At 41.8% G+C, this 25,587-nt stretch overlaps 1 protein-coding gene across 8 annotated transcripts in view; it reads left to right on the forward strand.

The window, feature by feature from the left end:
- SNCAIP (synuclein alpha interacting protein) overlaps positions 1-25,587 on the forward strand; it is a 153,581-nt gene that overhangs the window by 97,328 nt on the left and 30,666 nt on the right. For all 8 annotated transcript variants that reach the window (XM_073878574.1, XM_073878575.1, XM_073878576.1 and 5 more), the window contains 3 exons: positions 15,713-16,581; positions 18,224-18,403; positions 24,249-24,362. In XM_073878574.1, coding sequence (XP_073734675.1) covers positions 15,713-16,581; positions 18,224-18,403; positions 24,249-24,362 — 1,163 coding nt within the window. The remainder of the gene's footprint in view (positions 1-15,712; positions 16,582-18,223; positions 18,404-24,248; positions 24,363-25,587) is intronic.

Raw genomic sequence — 25,587 nt, forward strand, 5'->3', positions numbered from 1 at the left:
AAATGGACTCTGAAGAATAGGGAAACATGTTTTCTAAGATCGCGATTAAAAAAAACGAACACTTCAACCCAGGACAGCAAAGAATCGAACACCTATGACAAAAATCTCAGTTTATCTAACCACAGCAAAACCTCTAGATGAGAATGTTATCAAGAGAAACACTTATTTTTATTTCTCTTTAACAAAATCTTATCATTCATTATAAAAAAAAATGAAAAGCAAAAATTACAGCTAATCCTGCCACCAAAACAAAATGTGACTCTATTTCTTTCTAGAATTTCTTTTCCCGAGGCCTAGTTTTTGTTTCGGTTACAATCATCACGCAGGGAACGTTTTATCTGCTGCTACAGAACATGCGTGGCCATCATGTGGAGTAAAGCCCAGAACTTACCTGTGAAAGCATACCCCTGTCCCCTCTGTCCAGAGGGAGAGACCATCTCTGCCTTTAATCCCTTAACACTTAGCTTATGTTTCTGAGAGAAAGGCTACAAGTCAGTATGGGGCAAGACAGGAGCAGGGGGACAATGGAAAAGTTAAAAGTAAAACACTGGTAGTGTTGCAAGTAACATAAGGGGCTCGAAGGAGCAGAGCATCAATACATCGCATGCTTGGCCCTTCCTCTCTTCATTTGCACATTTCTTGTCTTTCCTTAGCCAGAGCTACAAGCACCACAGCTCCCTGGTGTTCTAAAACTTTACTAGCATTGGAGAATTAAGAAAGAAATGAGACAATGTAAAGGGAGAGGAATCTTAGGGGAAGGGGACCCAGTCTCCTCTCCCCTGATTTAGTTTATTTTTATCGGACTCTGAGAAACATGTTTTGCTCCCTCAAAATTGATACAGAAATCTTGGTAGAAATGATTTCAAGGAAGTCTGCAGGAGGCAAGGATGAAAATTCGGAAGCAGGGAGATAAGCATCATTTAGGCAGGAAGGGAAAGACTTGAAGCTGAGGGACAAGGAAGAAGTGATACGGAAGCCAAGTGCCTTGTACCTTGCGTGGCCTCCAAAGTTCGTTCCTGTCATAAGGGAGAGTGGTTTCCCAGTCCTGTCTTCCCAATCCAAGGAAGAAGTGTGAGTGTGTGTTAAGAGCGTGGGGGTGGGGATACTAGTTTTGGAGCTTCATAGCATCTCGGAGAGCAACCCACTTCTGGCTGGAAACATCTCCTTTTTCTTTTGTCTCCCAAAATTAAATGCCTTCTATCTTCCCATTTAAAATGAGCCCTCTTTGGGGCATCTGGGTGGTTCAGTCGGTTAAGCATCTGCCTTTGGCTCAGGTCATGATCCCAGGGTCCTGAGATCGAGTCCCGCATCGGTCTCCCTGTTCAGCAGGGAGTCTGCTTCTCCCTCTGCCTGCCGTTCCCCCTGCTTTGTGCTCTCTCTCTCTTTGACAAATAAATAAAATCTTTAAAAAAATGAGCCCTCTTTGCCCACATACCTCCTTTGCCCTGACTCTTCCCTTAAAAAAATAAAAGTCATAAAAGAAATTCAAGTCATAGAAATAATCCTAGAATCCCATAGTTGAAGGATCCTCAGAAAGAGTCAAGAGTCATCGCAGAAGTCCAGACCCTTTGGGGGCACCTCACAGAGTGGCCCAGGACCAAAGCCAGCACCATGGGCATCACCTGGGAGCTTGTTGGAAAGGCAGACTCTCAGACCTTCCCTCCAGACACCCGGATCAGAATCTGCATTTTGTAACAAGCTCTCCACGTGATTGGTGCATATTCAAGTTTGAGGAGCACTGATTCAGGACACGCTGGTGTTCACCCAGTGTCCGTGATGAGTGTCACTCCGAGCTCAAAACCAAGCAGTAGTTCCCCAAGGGGGTTCTCAAGACATAGAGCGGGAAACTCCTGTGGCCTTTAGAGTGATCCTCTCCTGGTTCAAGAAGCTTCCTCGCATGCCCCCTCCCCCCCATCTGCCTGCCGCATCAGGGAACCTTCTTAAGTTCTTCCAGTGTGCTCTGTTTTCCACGTGACATTTCCTTCTTCCACCTCCCACTTCACCTCCTCAGGGCCCCTTTACCTGCCTCCCGAAACCACCACGTTCCAATAGAAATGACAATGCAAGCCACTGACATGATTTGTTTTTTTTTATAAGAACCACATTTTAAAACTATAAACCAATGAGATTAATTTAATGTCTTTAATTTAACCCAGTACGTCAAAACTGTTATTTGAACGTGGGCCACCAGCCACATTTTAGCTGCTCAATAGCCACAGGTGTCTAGTGGTTCCCATTTGGGACAGTTTGAGCCTAGATTAGCGCCACTCTCCCAACTTTATTATTTCCTAGCTCCCTATAGTTTCCTCCTCTTTAAATATCTGCATCTCAAAAAACTATTAACAATATTATGTTAGTTTAATATCAGTTTTCTCTAATAGACTAAGTGCTATGTCTCTTGTTTATTATGGAATCCCCGGTGCCTGACGCCGGAGCCTTGTGTATATCTGAGGGATGGATGAGCAAATGAAGGTGTGACGAGGCGAAAGAAAGCCTCCCTTCATTGGCTTTTGTGTCATAACTGAGGTATGAGCCAGCTGTTCATGTGTTTCTTTTCATTTGGTGTGACACCTTGATCCTTCAGCTTTCCTCTTTTATCTATACCATTGGTATCTTTCTCTCTGTGGGGTCATTACCCTCATCCAACAAACACTCTCTGATCATCTCCTGTCTTAAAAAGCAAGCAAACGGGGGGCACCTGGGTGACTCAGTCATTTAAGCATCAGACTCCTGATTTCGGCTCTGGTCATGATCTCAGGGTCGTAAGTTTGAACCCCACGTAGGGCTCTACACTGAGTGTGAAGCCTGCTTAAGATTTTTCTCTCCCTCTCCCCCTGCCCCCCCCAACCCCCCACCCCTGCATGCGTGCTCCCTCCCTCCCCCCCTTAAAAAAAAAAAAAAAAAAAACCAACAGTACCCCCTCTGGTGACTCCCACCCTGGTTCTCTGTTCCTTCCTCTTCCCAGCACCTTCTACCCCCTGCCAAGTACAGCCAACCTGCTATAAAGAGTTAGGGGAACCCCCATCTCCAGCCCTCCCCCCTCCTTCACTTGAAGTATCTCCAACATGACCTCCACCTCCCCAGGGAAGGCCATGACTTCCACGTTGTCACATCTGCTGACACGGATACCCTCCTCTCTCTTGGCCCCTATTTGAGACTATTGACCGCTCCTCTCTGGAAGCATTCCCCTCTCTTGGCTTTGTGATACCACCTATCTCCTGCTTTTTCTCCCAATACTCTGATGTCTCCTTATCTCCTTTGCAAGTCCTCCTTCTTTACTTGGACTTCAAACATCCAAGTGGGGCTTCTGTATTCAATAGGACCCTCTCTCCTCTCAGTCTCCAAGTCTCTCTGGGTTGGGAGCTCATCCACTGTCATGGCCTCGGACGTCACTTACTTGCTGCTTCTGCTTGCCTGGGCTTCCAGCCACCTCCTTACATGGCGGCCACATGTCTATGTTGGATGTCTCGTGGAATTCTAAGAGGAATCCTTGAATCCCATTCCCCGACTTGTTCCTCCTCAGACGCTCCCTCAGTCATGGGCATTCGGTTTACTGATACACCCGCTCAGGGACTGCAGCCAGAATTCACCCTCTCCCTCATACTCCCCATCAGCCTATCACCAGGTCCTGAGTCATCTGTGCCCAAAGTATGTGCCCATCTGCCCCCTTCTCTCCATCTCCTTCCTCAGCTACCAGCTAGGACAGGCCACCTTTGTGTTTCATCTGGGTTAACAGCATGAACTAGTCCTCACCCATTTCTTCATCACTAACCCTTGCGCACCCTCTGTTTCCACAGAGTGGGAAGAAGGATGCATTGTAATTTGCCAAGTGGATCATTTCACTTCTCTGTGAAATCCCCCCAGGACACCCCATTTCTGTGAAAATTCTTCATTGTGGCCAGAAAACGCCCAAATGAGTTTGGCCCCTGACAACCTTCCCCAACCTCATCTTTGGTAGCTTTCGCCCTTGTTCACTGTTCTCTAGCTGTAAGAGCTATAGAACCTGCCAGATTCTTTCCCGCTTTAGGCATTCGAAAATGTGCTCCCTTCTACCCAGATCACCACAAAATGATCTCATCTCTTGTACTTTCCCTCAGATTTTCACTTAGTTGGCTTCTCGTTACCCTGGTCTTAACTTAAATGTCACCTCCATGATGAGACTTCTCAGCTGCTGTCTCTTCTAGTACCTTTTGCATTCCCTTCAAAGCACTTTGCATTTTGTAATTTCTTATTCATCTGTATGCTTGCTTTACCATCTGGTTCTCTCATTAGGACAGGGATTATGTCTATTTCATTCACCTTTGCACCCCTGGAACCATGTGCACAGAACCATGTGCTAATATGTGTTGAATGAATGGACCCTATAAGAGTATTTTAGCATTCTGTCAATTTAACCCTTCTGAACAAGCTTTATTATATTCCCGTATCTCTTGCTTACATACAAGATTGTCATGTTTCACCAGTTGAAAGAACTGGCAGCTGAAAGAACAAATTCTCGGTGATAAGATGACCCTAAATTTAAGCTAATGCCACTAATGATAAAGTAGGGAAATTCTTCCACTCAACTGTTTCTAAGAAAAGTTGTTATAGAAAACCATTTTCCTAACTTCGCTCCCATCCAGAAGCTTCTCAGTTAGTGGTTACCAAAACCAAGGCAGGGAGCAGGATTTGGGAGTTAGGTCCACATGAATCTGAAATGAGCTCAACCAGGTTTTACCACTGGTTTCTGGGATTCCATTACCTATATGCGACCCAAATAGAGAAAATATGGGGGCATCTGGGTGGCTCAGTCAGTTAAACGTCTGCCTTTGCTGCAGGTCGTGATCCCAGAGTCCTGGGATCGAGTCCCGCATTGGGCTCCTTGCTCAGAGGGGGAGCCTGCTTCTCCTTCTCCCTCTCCCCCCCACTCATGCTTGCATGTTCTCACTCTCTCTCAAATAAATAAAATCTTTAAAAAAAGAAAATATGAATAAGGAATAATTGTAGTTTTGATAAGGCAGTTATGCCCTGTCATGGAAAGAAAGCTGGAGTCACGGAACCTCGGTGTTGGTGGAAGACTCAGCACGCTCTGCGATTTGCGACATAACACTTAAAATTCCCAGAGTTCTCGTTTATTTCAAGTGATACTATGGAAGAACTGCTCATCCATCCTGCAGAGTTGTTGCACAAACCCCTAAGGAAACCATACCCTTGGCCTTGTACTGAGAAACTTAGAAAGCCTTACACAAATATATGGTATTAGCAATTTTAAAATGTTATACACAAAGAATGAATCATGGAACACTACATCAAAAACTAATGATGTAATGTATGGTGACTAACATAATAAAAAAAATGTTAGATGGAGGAAATTTTAGGAACATTCCAATTCAAAAAATATTTTGAGAAATTCATAAAATACGCAGAAGTTTTGTTTGTTTTTTTTTCCATTGTTTATAGTGGTGCTTGTGAAGTGTCTACCATACTGCACCAGGAGACAGAAGAAAGTACCTCTGCCATTCCTTTATGCTGGGAAAAGCCTCTGTCTGCACTTTGCTTTCGTTCAGCTGTACCTGCTCTTTCTCTCAGAGGCCTCGTAACTAAAAACCATGGTCCAGGTGGGAGCTCTTGTGAACAGACCCCAGGAGGGCTGTCAAGAGAAGAGTAAGCTACAGGCCAACTCTAGGCCTCGCTCCCCTTTCTCCTCCCCTCCAGACCTTAAACTGTGTTCCTCTCAAAAATGAGACCACGTTTCACAGACTTACCACTTTACTTCTCATGGAAAATAGAATTCATTTCCCTTTTACCAGAAAACAGGAGGGAATACTCTTCTTATACCCTGAAGACATACCCATCTTCTCTTTCTTTTTCTTGGGTCTAAAGCTCTATTTCTAATGGAAATACCTAGCTCCATATTTAGAAATCAAATCCTCAGACATTGGGAGAGTCAGCAGTTGGAGACGGAGAATAGAGAGATGGGGAGTAGAGGGTAGAGAGGAAGGATTTTCCCACCCCCTCACGTCCTCCACCTGCCTCTCCTTCTCTCCCTCACAGAAGAGCAGTAACTTGGGGTTCTTTGTCCTTGGCGGTTGATCAACACTGTAAAACATCGCCACCTTCAGTTAAAACTGGTGTTTGTCTGCACTTTGCAGAGAGCACACCGGGCCTCCTAACGCTTTCCAGATACCACCCAGAGCAAGCTGTCCTCTGTTTCAGTGCTTCTCTGCTTGAGGAGCTTCTTCACGGTCCCTTGTCCCGTGTCCTGTGTCTCTCTCTGCAATTCAGCATAGGGGGGGTAAGAATGAAAGGAAGGAGCCTGGAACAGGGGCCTGGAGTGAGTACAAGACTCAGTGCCCTCAAGAGGTTTGGCTAATGGCAAAGTGAAGGTCAGCATACTTTTTGGATGACAGAATGACTCTGAAACCGTGGACTTTTCTTCAGACCCACCGACTGCTCTTCTACATAAACTGTGCTTTCGAAGCTCCAAGGTTTAAAGTTGTCAAAATATTGAGTCTGATTTCATGGCAGAATGTGCCTCTTTGGTGAAGTAGCTTTTCTGTCTAGTGCAGGAAGGGCTTGAGGATTTCTGGGAGTTTTCACAGAACGAAGAAATGGGTACAGATAGGGCACAAAGTTATATGAGCAAGTCTGGACAACAGTGGGCAGAGCTGGAAATAATGAAATGTGAATCTGACACTTCCAACAGCTGCCTGATACCAACAGCCACTTAAAGTCTGACCTTGAGAACCAAAGCAGTGAATCTTTCCCAATAGTATTTAATGTCTTAAGGTAAATAAATCATTGGTTGCTATTTTTATAATGAGAAAGTGCTCTGTTTTCCCCCTTCAGACTCCCAATACTCTCAATAAAGGGTCTATGGCATCAATGAAAGAGATGAACAAGTAATTCCGTGGGAACATTCCAGAAACATGCATTCCTCACACGGGTTCTTCCCAACATAATGGCCCTACACAATTCTCCAAATGCAGAGTTAACTCAGCCCTGGTTTTGGATCAGGTTACAGTCTAGTCTTCCAGGATGGTGCAGAAGAGCACCCATCAGGTCATCCACCCTCAGACTCCAGACCCTTCCTCCCACTGTCACGAGATGGTATAAGTCACCTGTCACCATTCCTTCCAGAGCCTGAAGTGTTTGCAATAAGTGGGTCCACTGCAGATTTAAGTTTACAGTGGCTTAACGAAACTCATGACTAAGGCTGGCGCTCCCAATCTTTCATAATGCCCCTCAAGTGTAAAAATAGAAGGATATGGAATGTTGGAGAACTTAGCAGGTATGTCCTTGAAGGTGCCTGGACTTCTGGTAGCTATAGATGTGGAGTGTGTTGTTACGTACATTTTAAGGCAATTGTGAGTAAAACTGATTATTTTGTTTCTCGTGGAAAATAGAATTCATTTAGCTTTTACAGTCAATAGTAGGAAAACACTATTTTATCCTAAAGACATACCCCTTTTCCTTCTCTTCTTGATGTCTAAAGCTAATTTTCTAATAGGGACACACGACTCCATATTTAGAAGTAAAATAAATAGGCATCTGGGGAGCCAGCATTGACGTTTGGTCTCAAAAATTGTATCCACCATTGCAATAGCAAACTGTACATTATCTTCCTAAGAAAATACTAATTTATCAGTCCCAAGAGCCAACGAGTTGTTCTGTGTCAGCAATCAGCTTAGCCTCATAATTATAAATTTGTAAGGATCTGTTGAAAGACATGGATCCAGAAGAATTATAGTGTTTCATAGTGAGTCACTTAGAAGAGAGAGCCCTGTTATTTGTAGACATTCCATATAGTCATAGAAATTTAGAGATGGATCAGGTCTTAGCAATCATATAGTCTAACCCTTTTATTTTACACATGAAGAAATCAAGGCTTGGAACTTATTGTAGGAAATATATGAAAATATTTCCATATGCATCACATCTTCTAAATGTCTATCTTCAGTACATTACTAACACAGTGTGCCCCAAATGTGGAAAGGGTGACTCGTTGTTACAAGATGACTCATACTTATGGACTATACTTTGCATCTTTAGGCTAGCATATTCCTTTCTTCCTTTCCTCCCACCCTCATCCATTCACTCATTCATTCATTCATTCATTCATTAAAAGATAAGCCACTGGGCCCCCATATCTGTGAGATGCTATGCTGGACAGATGGCTGATTATAAACACAAGGAGGTTCATGAGCAATCTTTGCCTTAGAGGAACTCTCAAGACAGACGGTGAGACAGATGCATGTGTGAAGAGTTGCAAAAGCGCTTCATAAATATCCAACTCTGGGTACGGGCAAGTATATCTCAGGGCCTGAGAAGCAAGGAGTAACAGTTTCCTGGGAGTGGCAGGCGAAGTGCACCGTGGAGGTAACCCCTGAGGGGAATCTCCTCAGATGAGCCTTGTCTCAGGCAGAGAAAACAGTCGGCATTGTCAGAAGAGAGGGATCTTGCCCAAAGGCAGGAGCACTGAAGGAAGAACATGGTGTGTCCAGAATTAGGGAGTTTAGCAATGGAGGGTGCAGGGGGAAATTAGTGATGTGGAGTGATGGGTGCTTTGATGAGAAGATAAATTAGAAAATAAGTACAGGCATACCTCCTTTTTATTGTGCTTCGTTTTTCTCACACTTTTCAAATACTGCGTTTTTTTATTTATTTTTTTATAAATTGAAGGTTTGTGGCAATGCTGTGTCAAACAAGTCTGTCTGCACCATTTTTCCAACAGCATTTGCTCACTTCCTATCTCTGTCACATTTTGGTCATTCTCACAATTTTTCAATTTTTTTCATTCTTACTATGTGTGTTAGGTTGATCGATGATCCGTGATCTTTGCTGTTACTCTTGTAATTGTTTTGGAGCTCATAAGCCACACCTATATCAGATGGCAAACTTAATCAGTAAAGGTTGTGTGTGTTCTCACTGCTCCACCAACCAGCTGTTTTCCCATCTCTCTCCCTCTCCTCCGGCCTCTCTGTACCCTGAGACACACTCACCAATATTGAAATTAAGGCCAGTCAGTTATCCTACAAGGACCTCTCGGGGTTCAAATGAAAGGAAGAGTTGCACGTCTCTACTTCAAATCAAAAGCTGGAAATGATTAAGCTTAGTGAGAAAGACATGATCCAAAGCCTGGACAGGCTGAAAGCTAGGCCTCTTGCACCCAACAGTCAGGTTGTGAAGGCTAGGTAAAAATTCTGGAAGGAAATTAAAAGTGTTGCTCCAGTGAACACACGAATGATAAGAAAGCAAAACAGCCTTCTTGCTGATATGGAGAGAGTTTTAGTTTAGTAGTCCCATTAGAAGATCAAAGCAGCCACAACATTGCCTTGCGCCAAAGCCTCATTGAGAGCATCAATTATGTGAAGGCCGAGAGAGGTGAGGAAGCAGAAGACAAGTTGGAAGCTAGCAGATGTTGGTTCATGAAATTTAAGGAAAGAAGCTCTTTCTGTAACAGAAAAGTACAAGGGGAAGTAGCTCGTGCTTATGTAGAAGCTGCAGCAAGTTCTCCGGAAGATCTAGCTAGGATCATTCACGAAGGTGGCTCCACTAAACAGCAGATTTCCAATGTAGATGGAACAGCCCTCTGTCAGAAGAAGATGCCATCTAGGACTTTCATAGCTAGAGAGGAGAAGTCAGGTCCTGGCTTCAAGGGACAGGTGACTCTCCTGTTAGGGGCTAACGTAGCTGGAGATTTTAAGTTGAAGCCAGTGCTCATTTGCCATTCTGAAGATCCTAGGGCCCTCAAGAATTACGCTAAATTTACTCTGCCTGTGCTTTGCATATGCAACAACAAAACCCAGATGACAGCACATCTGTTTACAACATGGTTTACTGAATATTTTAAACCCACTGTTGAGACCTACCACTCAGAGAAAAAAAAAAGATTTCTTTCAAAATGTCGTTGCTCATTAACCTGGTCACCCAAGAGCTCTGATGGAGATGGACAATGACATGAATGTTGTTTTCATGCCTGCTAACACAGCATTCATTCTGTAGCCTATGGATCAAGGAGTCATTTTGACTTTCAAGTCTTGTTACTGAAGAAATACATTTTGGAAGGCTTTAGCTGCCACAGGTGGTGATTCCTCTGATGGCTCTGGGCAGGGTAAATTGAAAACCTTCTGGGAAGGATGCACCATTCTAGATAACACGAAGCACATCCGTGATTCATGAGAAGAGGTCAAAACACCAACATTCACAGGAGTTTGGAAGAAATTGATTCCACCTCTCATGGATGACTTTGAGAGGTTCAAGACTTCCAATGAAAGAAGTCACTGCAGATGTGGTGGAAACAGCAAGAGAACTAGAATTGGAAGTAGAGCCTGAAGATGGGACTGAATTGCTGCAATCTCATGATAAAACTTGAATGGATGATAAGTTGCTTCTTATGGATGAGCAAAGATGGAATCTACTCCTGGGGAAGATGCTGTGAAGATTGCTGAAATGACAACAAAGGATTTAGAACAGGACATAAACTTAGTTGATCAAGCAGTGGCAGGGTTTGAGAGGATTGTGTCCAATTTTGAAAGAAATTCAACTTTTGGGCAAATGTTATCAAACAGCATCACAGGCTATAGAGAAATCGTTAGTGAGTCAGTCAATGTGGCAAATGTCATTGTTGTGTTACTTTAAGAAATTGCCACAGCCAGCCCAGCACCCACCACCGGGATGGGTCATCAGCCATCTACATCAAGGCAAGACCCTCCATTAGCCAAAAGATGATGACTCGCTGAAAGGTCAGATGATGGTTAGCATTTTTCAGCAATAAAGTATTTTTGGTTAAGGTATGTATGTTGTTTTTTGGACCTAATGCAATTACATACTTAATAACGAGGACATAACTTTTATACACACTTGGGATCCAGAAAATTAATTTGACTTTATTGCGATACTCCCTTTGTCATAACAATCTGGAATTAAACCTGCAAGATCTCTAAGGTATGCCTGTGTTAAAAAAAAAAAAAAAAAAAAACCTGCTACATCTATGCTAAGGAATTTAGTTACTATCCTGAAAGCCAGTTTCCCAAACCTTAGTAATTTAAATATGATTTCCACAATATGTGTTATATCCAGAGCCGCGTTATATTATTTTTGCTCTCCCTTGTAAACTACTCATGCAATTATTTGTTTAACATTTTCCTCAAATGTCTTACTTTAAAACATACCTGTTTTCAAAAGAATCTTCACATCAGTATTGTAAATATAAAACCAATGTCAGGGGTGCCTGGGTGGATCATTCAGTTAAATGTCTGCCTTCGGCTCAGGTCATGATCCTAGAGTCCCAGGATCAAGCCCCACATCGGGCTCCCTGCTCAGTGAGGAGTCTGCTTCTTCTTCTGCCCCTCAGCCTGCTTGTGCTCTCTCTCACTCACTCTCTCTTAAATAAATAAATAAAACCTTAAAAAAAAAACAACAATGTCACTTGCAGTCAATTCAAGGTCATCATTAAAATGAATGTGATGAAAATAAAACATTCCTGTTAAGTCTTTGCTCCTGAAAGTCTCCTAGCCTGAGGCCTGCAGTCTCATTATTTTAAAGGGAGATGGTAAGTTTGGGAGAGGAGTTAAATTCACTGTAGCACCAAACTGAGATTCCTTGAATGAGTTAGGTGGGAGAAAGAGAGTTGAACGGCATATGGCTCCCTCTTTCTCTAAGGAGTATTCGGTATGGTTCCTGTGTGCCATCTTCGATACTGCCGGGATACGCATGCTACATAGGGGGAAATGTCATAGGCCATACAGGGCCACCTGAGGATTCTGAGCTAAGAAGTGACAAAATCAGACCTATGTGAAGAGGGATAACTCAGGACTAGAAAAGAAGACCAGAGAAGTAGCTAGAACTTTGTAGAGGATGCGCAAGGGTTCCCATGTGGTCCAGTCAGTATAATAAGGCTGGAAAAGAGGGACCAGATTTGAGAAAAATTTTCGATCAGGCCACAGCAGGAGTTAATGCCCGGAGGGATGAGAGATGCAGGTCAAGGAAAGAGAAGGACCAGCGATGCTCCGAAGGGAGATTGCTTGGGAAACTGCATGAGTGGTCATATGACCCAGGCCAAGATTACAAAGAAGAGATAGTAGAGCATGTGTGCTTGATGAGTAGGAGAAAGGGAGGGAGCAAGTAAGGGAAGGGAGGGGTAAGACCCCTGCTTTGGAGCACGCTGCCTGTGACAAGTATGCACCCATTCTAGGCTCACATTAAATGTTTGTTGAAGATACGGGCTAAGTGTGGATGGTCAGCGGGCCACTGGAAGCCACCTTGCTGGAGCTCAGAGACATTCCCAATGACAGTTAGATTGGAAGAGATCACCGTGGCCTATAAGTCAGCCTCAAAAACACTTGCCTTTACTTCATGACCATTTCAGAAAATTTGTGACATAATCAGGTAGACAGTTTTAAGGTATACTAGACATGTTTACTTTCGTAAGCTGTTAAAAATGAATCCATTCAACCAAAAAATCATTAAGAACCTATTTATATAAAGCAATTTGCTAAGTGCTGTGAGGAATAGAGAGATAAATTAGACACAGACCCTGTTCTCATAGAGCTTGTAAAGATCTAATAAGATAATAGATAAGATTTTCAGGGATTTAAAGCTTAACGTATGACGCCTTTATTCATGATTTCCAGAAAACAAATTTAGCCTCAAAATCTCTCTACTAACCATAGTCTGAACTTTGTTTTCATGTGTTATTAGAAATTGATGACGGTGTTTGGGTAGAACAACAATATAAATGAAATTTGGGGTAGACTTACAGAATTGGAAGTTAAAACCTTGTCAATCGTTAGTAGCCCTTTTTCTTATGTTGTGCTTAAAATGCTCATTTTCCCAGCTTAGGAGAAATAATCTAAAGTTTTGTCTTATGTGTAGCATAAAATTGCCCTTCCCCCTCAGATGAGTATATGTAGTAATAATTTGGAGCCTTCTCGTGAGACTCTCTTGAACAATCACATAACTGGGATTTTTTTTTTTTCCTGGTCAACAAGACACAGACTAGAAAGCATAGATTTAACTCTGAGCCTAAAAAAGAGTCAGATATTTGAAGAAGAGGAAGGACAACAAGACTAACGTTGATGCCCCTTCTTCAGTTTCTAGACCCTTCTGTGGAAAGAAGTGTTTTCATAAGACTCAGACAGAATTCATTTCCATAGAGCATTCTTAATGGCTCCTGTCAGTAAAAACAGCTGGGAAACATATGGTATCCATTTCCCTGTATCACTTGGAAAAAATTTCACATGTAAATAAAGCCAACATAAAAGAGTAGCCCTTTGAACCCGTGACCTTATGCAATACATAAATATATAGGTACAATGCACTCGTTGTATTGGTCCACTAAGTTATGTGACTTTAAAATTTTTTATTACATCCTGAGATGCATATTTTCAAGAAGTTCCAAAGGAATCAAGGTAATTGGCAAAATATTAGCAAATACCATCCCTAATAATATGTATGTATCTCTGAAATGTCATGGAGTACACACACACACACACACACACACAAAATGTTGGCCACTGTATTTTAAGCTTTTCAGAAAAATTGATGGATAAAATTAAAGGCATATTTACGCTTTATAAACTTTATGTCCACTATCTCTCTGCTGTTTTAAATAAGTAACCATGTGTTCTTGAAAGGAAGAGAGGAAAACTTGGCAGAAATTTCTGGCAGACAATTTTTCAGAGCTTCACATTTTTAGGGAAAAATGGACCTATAAAGGATAGGAAATCTTTTAAATTTATAATGGACCAACTGGAATTAGTCTTTGCCTTTGCATATTTACATTTCATAAATAACTTTAGAAAATCCAGCTCTCATTGGTGATTATCACTCCTCTGAGTTTATTAACAGGACTTTTGTCCCCTGTGATATTAAGCCGTAAATCCCTCAGAAGGATGCGCTTTGGGCATTTACAAGGAGATTTAATGCGTTGCGCAAAGTGAGATTCAAATTCAAACACTAGCATTTGTTAATTGTCTGCTCTGTGCCAAGTACTGTGTACAGCTTAGAACCGAGCCAATGAAAGGGAAGAGAGGCAGCAGCTTAACAGCATCTAGATACCTTCCTTCCCTTCTGGAACATTCTTGTTAATACCTGTTCCTTACTGGACAGAATCCAGGCCTCCCTTCACAGTTCATAGTATTCTCTTCATAGATTTTAAAGGCCTCAGAACTAGACCACTTAGTGCAGACCCTCTGAGAAAGCCCATGGCAAACTGGTCTCTTTGGGGGGGAAAGACCCCACCCACCAGCAGTTACATAGCATTCAGTCTCAGAATAGTTACTCTCACCTCCTTAGCTCGCTTCCAGAACTTCTCTGAATCTTTTTAGAACACATTGCAATAGGAACAAGATTGACCGGTGATCTAAATTTGGGGAACTTTTAATAACTTTCACCCCTAAAAGTAGTGGTAGCCGGGGACTGTCCTAGAAGTTACAGACCTGAATATACCCCATCTCTTTTATTCTTTGGTCGTGTCCAGTAGCAAAGAATGGACACAGCACATGCTTTTAGATTAAATTCTTCCTAGCTGTTGTCATTCCAGAAGAGGAGAGTGGGATGGGAGGCCCCTAGATGGAGGGCATGTCCTGAAACCTTCCCCCTTTGAAGGGGGATGGTATAAATGTAATTAATTGGAAAGGGAAGAGTCCATACACCAGTGGCCTACAAGTTTCCAAAGGTGCCGGGTCCTCTGTCTAGTCAGGGGAGTATGCCAGAGAGGAAGCAGGGTCATCATGAGGGAGGAGACTGTGGTCCCGTCATCCTGCGCCAGGAGAAGGCACAGGCTTGCCTTCCATGAGGCTAACCGGGAGAGATGGTGTTCTTATCTTTAACCTCCAGGTGCATTGCTGTTTCACTGTACACTCCATCTCTACCAGATGCTCAATCAAAGGCAAACCAGACAATCTTTATCTAAGCTTTGCAGAGAAAGGAGAAGAAAGAAAGAAAAAAAAGCCCACCAACCTGTGCATCTCGCTCTCCCTTTGCAACTCCTTCTCCTCCTGGCTGCTCCCAGCTTTGCCAACATTGGAGGGCCTCCTTGACTCTTACAACACGTTCCGTTGTGAAGTGTTAATACATGATGTTGCTGTGTCGTATGCCAGAGAGCACTGGGAAATGCCTCTGAGTGATGCTTCACTGGGATACCCATCTGTGGTGGACAATCACCCAATGGGTCACAGTTTCAGTTTGCCTGATATTAAATAATTTACCCATTTTTTATGTGGGACTTCTTAAGCTTTAGGGGTATACATATATGTATGTGTGCATGTGCACATGTGCGTGCGCGCGCGCGCGTGTGTGTATGTGGATGTACATCCCTTCTCTCCCCAAACTACTTTGGAAGTTCATTTAATCCAGAGGATCTGACCTCCCATTTCTGTTTTTCAAGGTGGTGACAAGTATCCTAATCCTTCCAAAGAGGTATAGCCATCCAGGGAATGAACCTAAAAATCTGTCTAGATCTGTTGGTTGGTTTGTTTGTTTGTTTTAGCTGTCTGCTTTTTCCATGAATACTTTTTTAATTTTGAGCCAATAGGCCCTAACTTTTATCACTCACTGTTTTCCAATGGTAAGTGTGAACTGTTTGGTATGTGATACACGTTCTCTCTAAGTCATCCCCTCAGACGGGCTTTCTTTGAGCATAACGTAAGTGGACTACGCCTGCCTGCGTGGCCAAGATGTCTTCGGCATTTCAATGTAATACTCTCCTCTTGTATTTATTTCTAAACAGTTTCTAGCTCGAGCTGGAATTGCAACGTGTCGGCTCTCATGACAAACACGCAAAAGCCCACAGGAATCGCGGATGTATACAGTAAGTTCCGTCCTGTGAAGCGAGTTTCCCCGCTGAAACATCAGCCAGAGACTCTGGAGAACAATGAAAGCGATGACCAGAAGAACCAGAAGGTGGAGTACCAGAAAGGGGGTGATTCCGACCCAGGCCCCCAGCCCGAGGAGCTCAGCCCTGGAGATGGAGACAGTGGTCCCCAAAGTAAGAGCACCGAGCCCAGCACCTTGCTGGGGGAGCTGGAGCATTATGACCTTGACATGGATGAGATTCTGGATGTGCCTTACATTAAATCCAGTCAACAGCTTGCCTCTTTCACCAAGGTGGCTCCAGAGAAGAGAATTTTGGGTTTGTGCACCACCATCAATGGCCTTTCTGGCAAAGCCTGCTCCCCTGGAAGTGCTGAGAGCTCACCAGCCAACATGACACCGTTCTGTGTTCTTTCGCCAGTGAAAAGCCCTCACTTGAGAAAAGCGTCCTCTGCCGTCCGCGAGCAGCAAAAGCTCTCCGGGGAAGAGTCTGAGAGCTCACCGCCTCTGGTGAAGTGTGGCTCTGCATACGAGCCCGAGACCCAGACTAAGGACTTTCTCATCAAGACCTTTAATGATCCTCCGAGTCGAAAACGCGAGAAGGCAATGCCAGACGGCCAGCTCAGGGCCTTCCATCCGCAGTCCGCAGCCGCAGAACCCAAACTAGAAGAGCCGATCGGGGGCGTGAACTGGACCAGCTCCCAAGGCCCGGAAGAAAGGAGTGAGTATCTGAAAAAAGTGAAAAGCATCTTGAACATCGTTAAGGAAGGACAGATATCTCTCCTGGTAAGTATGATCTCATTCCATCATCTAGAGACTTCGGTTCTATCAGCTCCATTAGGAGTAACAGAATGATGAGCGTTTCTTCCCATTCTTGCTTCATCTTTACTTATAGCCTGAGTTAGATGATGTGCTTCTTGAATTTTAAAATACAAAATTAGGAGGTTAGTACAGGGAGAAAACAAACGGCTATAGAGGGAGTGTTAATCCACTTGAACTGTGCACAAATCTGTGCATGAATCTGACCATAATCTAAAACAAAAACAAAACAAAGTCCAGCCCTTGCTTTAATGTGAATCCGAATGTCTTTCTCTTCCCTGTTCAAATGGATCCCAGTGCTCTCACTTGGTTGCTTGTGGGGATGTTGGTCCCTTGATGGTAGGCCTGCCAGATACATGAACAGAGGGTCTTCTGTTTTATCCTGATCATTATTCAGAAGACTTGGACCAGGAAGTTTGAAAACATTTGCAGATAGAAGCTTACCCTAGAGCTTGGTTGCCCTCTGACCTCCATGGAGTTTTTACTGAGTTCCAGCGCTGCGTGTCTAGGGAACATGAAGAAGCTTTCCAAAGATTCGAGTCACAGAGTTAACATGATGTAAGAAAAGTCTGTTCTGCTTAGGCTCAGAGAGAGCTCAACTGAAATCACACTCCATCTGCCTGCATTGTTCTTTTCTGGCTTGCAGACTTGGATCAAACAGTAGAAAGCCTGGGCTGATACTATGATGTTAATTAAAGTCTCACTTGAGAAAAGCATCACAGCTTGGCAGTGTGATTCCACTTAGGGTAAAGCCATGCAGAGATAAGTACAATGTGCCTGGTCTATTGTCACAAATCTGACTGTTGTCATAGGATGATAGGATTGAACACTTTTCCAAAAAAGTAATAATTTTTTTTCTCCTGAAAATAGCTTTTCTATTTCTCCTGGCTCTTCCTCTCTTTTTCTCACTGGTTTATTCTTTTCCTCTGTCCATCCCATGTTTTCGTGTTTCCCAGCTGGTAACACCTCTTGACTCACCCAACAGTCTCTATCAACCATGTCATATGCAGGGAACTAAGCTTCACTAGAGGTGAGAACACTAAAGGCCAGGTATAACCTCCAGGTGCCCCAGGACTCTATTTGGGGTGCAAGTGTCGGGAAAAATCCTATGTTAGCTCTAGATGTGGCAGCCATCAGATAGCTTACGATCAAAGCCAGTTCTCTGTCGTTCAAGGCAAACCAGATGGTGGAGAGAAGTAGTTCTTTCATTCAACAAACCTACAACAGAGGATAAAACACAGTCTGGCTGTCAGCACTTAGCAGCTGAATGGAGGAGACAGAGAGAGAACCTGCCCATTACCATAAATGTCAGCGCAGTTGTTTAGAAAACCATCTTGGCGCCTCCACAAGCTCGCTGACCGAGCCCGGTCGCCATGTCTCCCATGAAGATAAGTCCCTTGAGGACTTAGGTTCTAAAGGATAGGATAGCAAAAACTGTAATGGAAAGTCATTAGCATTAATAGTAGGGAATTTCTGACTTATTAAATCCCCAGGATGGCCACCAGAGCTCCTGGAAACTCATCTCTTCTTCCCAGGGCCCACAGCGAAACCCCCATAACATCTCATTCTGATTCTTGACTTAAGTGTTCTAATCTTACCATCTGTACAGCCACACCTCGCTGCCGACAACCTAGACAAAATCCACGACGAAAATGGCAACAATCTCTTACATGTGGCCGCGTCGCAGGGACACGCCGAATGTCTGCAGCACCTCACCTCTTTGATGGGAGAAGATTGCCTCAGTGAGCGAAACGTAGAGAAGTTGACTCCAGCGGGCCTGGCCATCAAGGTGATGATGGGTTGGGGGCTGGACCCACCACAGCTAAAAGTTTCTGTTTTTGAAGATTCCTAGTGAGCTAAGTTGGGAGAGATGAGTGCAGGGAGAGAGTAGCGTGATACACCAAGCAAATGGCACGTGAGCAGACTACATTTAAGAGAGTAATCATTTTGGGTACTAACCGCTTTGAGCTTTGGCGACTACATTCCAATTTATTGTGCAATGAGGGTAAGCTTCAAGTCAGCTAATAAAGAGGAAGGAAAATGATCTGTTGTGGTTCTCAGAACTTTTGTTATTCATGGTGACTGCAATTTAGATTTTAACCACACCTGGATTTATCTGCGACTATTTCATTTCTTCCTAATGTGAGTATAATGAGCGAGACAAATGAGGGAAAGGTGTATTTTAAGGAAAGATAGCTCTCATGAGTATTTTAGATAATAAAGCAGGCTTCTAATGGATCACATCTGAAGTGTAAATGTCTTCAGTACCAAGAGTTGTTTAGAATGTCAGGGCCTAGTTTTGAGTATAGTGTCAACTGGGATAGAGTTAAAACTTAGAAATTGTGAGTCAAGGAAACATGGTCTTTTATAGCTCACTGCTGTGAGTGCCTCTGCAAAACATAACACATCACTAGAAGGTTAGCTATTAAACTACAATTACTTTTAAGATCTTTGGCAAATAAGTGTAGAATTCAGTCATATTTATGAAGAAGCCAGAAGTGAAGTTCAGGGAAATATAATACATCTTGGGCTTCTGCATATGTGCTCTGCTTTACATAATAGTTATGTCTTCTAAAAGCTGAATAATCATTTTTAGAAATGGAATTATTTTTGAAATTTACTAGGGAAACTTGCTAGTTAAAGAGATCCACTTGTGTATTCACTGAAGAGCATGTTACATTTGAAAAACAAGTGAATGCTGGCCTACCTTAATATATCTTTTATGCAAATCTGAATTTTTGCATCTTTAATTTATTTACCATTCAGTGAACTTTTTTAAAAGATTTTATTTACTTATTTGAGAGAGAGAGAGAGAGAGAGCGAGCATGAGTGGGGGAGGGGCAGGGAAGAGGGAGAAGCAAATTCCCCGATGAGTAGGGAACCCGAAGGGGGAGCTTGATCCCAGGACCCTGAGATCATGACCTGAGGTGAAGGCAGACACTTAACCAACTGAGCCACCTAGGCACCCTACCATTCAGTGAAGTTTTATGTATTAAAATTTGCTTTTTGTTTTATTTAATTTTATTCTATGATAATGTATTATTTCTAAGGTAGTATAGAAGAATTTTTTTTAATAAAATAAGAGATCCAAGACCCTGGTAGATATTGCTTTCCTTTAATGAATGTTGCTACGTCACATTAGGAACTGAACTGCAAGCAGCCATCATGAAGAGAAATTAGATGGGAAGTTAAGGTGCAGTATAGTTGAGTTCAGCAATGTGTACCAAGTCCACCAGGTACTGTGTGGTGACAGTACAAATTTGAATGAGACCTAGTCCCTTTTCCTCAGAAGCTGATAGCCAGGTAGATAGGGCAGGTAAGTTACCAGTACTTGAAGTGCAGGATGGCAAATTCAGGATCTAGTCCTATATCAGAGTCCTGTGGAAAGACAGGGGTCGGATCTGGTCATCGATGGGTGTGGGTCAGTGATGAATAAAATATTCTTGCAATGCCAATAAATGTTGACATTTGCCTTGCTCTTTTAGTGTTTATAAAATACAGTGCTCATTAGCTTTCCTAACTGATGGTAAATTATGGAGTATATCATAGCCACATAGTTGGATGAGAAAGCTTTTTCTTCATTTATATACCTTAGTGCTTGTTTCCATGGATTAAGAATCTTCAGAGTAGGACAGTACATAAGAAACTTGGTGGTCATTGGGCCAACCCTGGCTATAAAACTCCTTCTACGGTATCCATATTGGTAATTCATTCTTAAACTCCTCCAGTCAACGTACTGCTATCATATAATCAGCATGTAACCTTGAACTGCAGTGCTTTTTGTTTCTTTGTTTTAATGAAGAACGCAGATCAAACCCACGAGACTCAAAAGCTCTTAGGGATTTGGGGTCTCAGACCTTTCATATTTTTACTTCCAGACAATGATATGAGAAATGGAACTCTTCTTCTCTTTCTTCATTTAATCTAGAATTTACAAAAGAAGTCAAAACAAATATTTTATAGTAAGTGCCACCCCCTTTGGGAATCTGGCCTCAGTCCATTCAGTGTCATTTGATAGACATTGGTGAAGTTGAGAGAGTTCTACTAAGTCATCATTCTTCTGTTTTAGGACCTTGTTTTGAACACCAGCGACCAACTGATGGCATCTCACCTCATTAAGCATAGTTCTGAGAGCCCTGCTGTCATTAAAGACAACAAACTTGGTTCAAAGGAGCAGAAGTCACTGAGAGAATGTGACTTGGCTGACAGGAAAAACAGAGTCAGAGATAGGGTATCAAATAAAAAGATAAAAGATAACCTGAGAAAAGGGGCTTTGAAGGCTTAAGAACACCTCTCCCCTACCCTTTAACTCCTTAAATGGAACATAATAAATTCTTACCAGTTACATGCAGAACTTATTGAGAGTTTTCTGGGCAACCCAACACTAGATACTGTGGCAGTTCAGGGCATTACTGAGTGCCCTTTGGGAACAGTTAAGCAAAATAACTGAAAAGAAAGATTTCTATATGGTGAGAGCAGTGTGTTTCTAAAATGGGGCCAACATAATACATTGTTTTCGGAGTTAAGCAGACTTGGAGTGAAACAACCTTAGTTTCTTTTTTATTTCTCATTCAGTCCTTCTGATTAAGCTCAAAGATAACACATTGGTCTGATGAGAAAATGACTTCAAAGACATAACCTACTGACGTTCCTTTTTAACATCCAGTATGAGTGACCCCAGTTTCAGAGACTCCAGCAGGCAAAAATCTCCTGCTGAAATTTAATAACATTTTTTTGTTTTCTTGGTATTTCTGTTTATGTCAAGCAATGTTCTGTTCAAGATCATAGTAGCAATATATTTCCTTCTGCCTTTATAGCAGCATTTTATTATTTAATACATTTATTCAAATGTTACCTTCTTGAATAACTAGACCTAACAGATATCTAACAGAACATTCTACTCAACAAAAGCAGAATACACATTCTCCCCAAATACAGATGGAACATTCTCCAGAATAGACCATATGTTGGGCCACAGAACGGGTCTCAATAAATATGAAAGGAATGAAATCATACAAAGTATGTCCTTTAACCATAAGGAAATGCAATTAGGCATCAGTAACAGAAGGAAATTAGGGATACAAGTATCTGGAATTAACACACGCCAAAATAATCATTTGTCAAAGAAGAAATTACAAGGGAAACTGGAAAATAAAGTGCATTCTATTATCCTTTAAGGATGCAGCTAAAGCAATGCAGAGAGGGAAATTTATAGCCATAAATGCCAGTATTAATAAAAAGAGAAGGAGAGGCATCTGGGTGGCTCGTGTCAGTTAAACATCTGCCTTTGGCTCAGGTCATGATCCCAGGATCCTGGGATAGAGCCCCACGTTGGGCTCCCTGCTCAGCAAGGAGTCTGCTTTCCCCTCTCCCACTACCCCTCCCCCATGCTTGTGTGCTCTCTCTCTCTCAAATAAGTAGAAAAAATCTTTTTTTAAAAAAAAAGGGGGGGGAAAGAAAGATTTAAAGTTAATAGCTTAATCTTCTACCTTAAGAAACTTGAAAAAGAATAGCACACTACATTCAAAGCAAGCAGAAGAGAAGAAATTCAAATATTCAGGCAGAAATAAATGCAATAGAGAACAGAAAAAAAAGAAATAGAGGAAGTCAACAAAACCACATCTGTTTCTATGAAAAGATTGAAGAAATTAGTAAACTTTTAGTTAGATGGACCAAGAAAAAAAGAGAAAAGACTCAAATCATTAAAATCAGAAATGTTGCCTCTTCTCTGTGTTCTGTGTAAATGCCAGTTGATATGAACTCTCTTCCCTAGTAGATGCTCACTATGGTTCCTATTCCTTTTTTTTAATTCAGAGGGAATAAAGCACATAGTATCAGTGGTTTTATTTTAATCCTGGTAGGAAACAGTTGGCATGCTCAAATTATGCAATTTGAAGAACGTCTATAATGAAGGATTCATGTACAAAAGGGTGATGGGTGGGGTGTAGGGAGCCCAAGAAGAAAAGTACAGCATCCTGGGGATAAGAGCAGATCACTGTTACCACCTGAGAGCCTGAAGGGGCTGGGGGAGAGGCACAAGTTAGAGATGGCCCAACGGAAGAACTGGCCGATTTCTGACCTTTGCCTGGTGGAGGGACACAGCAGCCAATGGTAACCCCATGCGAGTTGGGAAAGCCAGGAAAAGAGGGAATCTCAAACTCACTCTCCTTTCCTGGTGTCCTGCCAACACTCTCCATCAGCCAAACCCAGGGGGCAGAGGAGCCAGCCCATGCAGACCTCCCTCTCCTGGCAGCAATGACTGCAGAGGAAGGAGGAGACAGACCTGAGGTGGCACCTGGAAGCTCTTCACCACCCACCTGATCTGGCAATCTAGCCAGATGGAAAGATAGTCTCTTCCCCCAGTGCAAGGATAGTCTCTGCCTGTGAGCAGTTGAGAGTTGACTACTTGAAATTCCACTATCCAAATAGGTGTAGATGGAAGAGGAATAGATTACCTCCTCTATCTTGTGTCTAGAATAAGCTTCCCGGACTCCATGGCATGGTAGCTCTTTTCTCCTGGACTAAGGCCCCACACTGGGCAAACCAGGAAGGCAGCTGAATGTCACATTTGTGTCGAGGAGCTGGGAGAGTGCGCTACTAGTAAAAGGTAACAAGTGTTGTGTGCTGAGTAAGCTCAGACGCTTTGTCTCATCTGCTGCTCATAGTGACTTTACGAGGCAGTTAGTGCTATCCCTGCCATTTCACAGATGAGAGAACTGAGTATCAGAGAGGGAAGCAACTTGTTCAAGGTCTTGTAACTAAATAGTGGATTAAGGATTTAAATCCTTTCCAAAGTCTGGGTCCTAATAACTAGGTTATACATTTCACAGCTGCCTTCCTGGTTTGTACAGTGTGGGATCTCAGCACAGGAGGAAAAAGCCAGTGTGGGGATGGAGTCACCAAAGACTTCGGGGAATGTAGCATTTGAGCCAGTAGAATAATAAGGTTATTTTCTCTTTCTTTATTTTGGAATCCTACCATTTCAAATTCTCAAGGGTAAAAGCCTATACTAAGAGCTAATGAATAAATAAATGTTGGTATATTCATACACTGGAATACTTGTCATCGGTAAAAAAGAAAAAACCTTTCATACAAGCAGAAGCTTGGATGAGTCTTAGAGGCATGAATGCCGAGGGACAAAAGTGAGACACAGAAGACTATGTCCTCTATCCTATTGTGATAGAAATCCTATCAGTGGCTGCCTGGGGCAAAGGTGAAGACCTCTGGAGACCAGAGGAATCGTAAAGATTTTGGGGAAAGGGGGGAATGGAAATGTTCTCTATCTTGATGGGAGCAGTAGTTACAAGAGAGTATATATTTGTCAAAATTCATCCAACTATATGCTTAAAAAGGGTAGAGTATATTTTATAGTATGCAAATTATACCTCAATAAACTCATTTTAAACTAACTGATTACAATTATGAAAGTGCATTTCAGTAAAAATTCCCCATCTGATTTTGAGCCAAAAGCACAGACCAGAGACAAAATAGGTGATAGACTACAAATAAATGAAGCCAAATAACAAGAACCAAAATTCACGTGATTTCTTCCCTTGGCAAAATTACCATCTATGAGGTATTTTTCAAATTTGAGTAACCTTGAATTTCTTTCTTTCTTCTTTTTTCCAATCTAGAATGGTCAGTTGGAGTGTGTCCGTTGGATGGTGAGTGAAACCGAAGCCATTGCAGAGCTGAGTTGTTCTAAGGATTTCCCAAGCCTTATTCATTATGCAGGTTGCTTTGGCCAGGTAGGAAGAACTTTTAATGATCGGGTTTATAAGCCATCATTTCCTTGTAGTATTTTTTAATGAAAAACATGTTTAAACAACCTAAATATTCCCTAATAAGATATTGGCTAAATAACAAAACTGCATACCTATAATGGAATTTTATGGGAAAACATGGTCATTATATAATATTAAAATGCATGATACAAAACCATTCATATTAATTTGGTACCAACTTTGAATTCTGGAGAGAGAAGAAGAGAAGTAGGTCATAAGACTCGGGGGAAAAAAAAAAAACTGTGTCACCACATGTTCATAAGAGTTATCACTCTAAAATTAGAATGGCTTTTATCTTCTTTCTTCTATTTTTCAGTATTTTCCGAATTTTCTACAATAAATGCGTTTGACTTTTGTCAAAAGGGAAAGTGACAAACTTGCTTGTACCCAGCGTTAAAAGGAAAATCTCCAGTAAGATTTTCTTCAGTAAGATTAAGTAAAGTCTTATTTAATTAATTAATTAAGTTAATTAAATTAAACTAAAATTAATTTAGTAAAATCTTCAGTAAGATTAATTAAGGAAGTCTCTCTCTATTAAAGATGAGCAAACACACTAACTGGATGAGTCTCAGTTACAACCAGCTCCTACATTAGGAAATCCCTGTGAGAGTAATTGAAGTTCACAGATCACAATCCAGGGTATGGAGTAAAAAAAAAATCCTCAGTAACTCCCTTTGAGAAGGATAAGTATAAATTATATATTTTTTTTAAGTTGGAACCACAAAATGCCAATCTCAGTCTTAAAAAAAATAAATAAAGTCAGCACTGTATTAAAATAGATTTAATCATATTTGTTTGTGGCAAAGAAAATTGCTTCTCATGCATATAACCATATCCCCTTTGGCTTCATAAACTTTCCCAGTGGCAGTAAATTGTGGTATTGTCAACAAGAGATTATGCTTTTTTGAGCATGACAATCTCAAGCTCAAAAAAGACCCATGGAGAGTGTTACTACAGTCTTTCTTTAGTGGGAGTCCATGTTAGGTGATAGCTTATTTTGTGCCATGGTGACTTCGGTTTATATATATGTAAATATGTAATATGTATTAATATTATATTCGTGTGTAATATATGTATAATATGTAATATGTTACATTAATGGGTGATATTAATAATATATAATTACATATTAATTACAGTTACCATGTTATTATATTAATAATTACAGTCACATTAATATGTAATATTT

The sequence above is a fragment of the Callorhinus ursinus genome, unplaced genomic scaffold (genome assembly GCF_003265705.2).
Source record: "Callorhinus ursinus isolate GAN/ISIS: 27379988/994484 unplaced genomic scaffold, GSC_fseal_2.0 scaffold30, whole genome shotgun sequence".
NCBI lineage: Eukaryota > Metazoa > Chordata > Mammalia > Carnivora > Otariidae > Callorhinus > Callorhinus ursinus.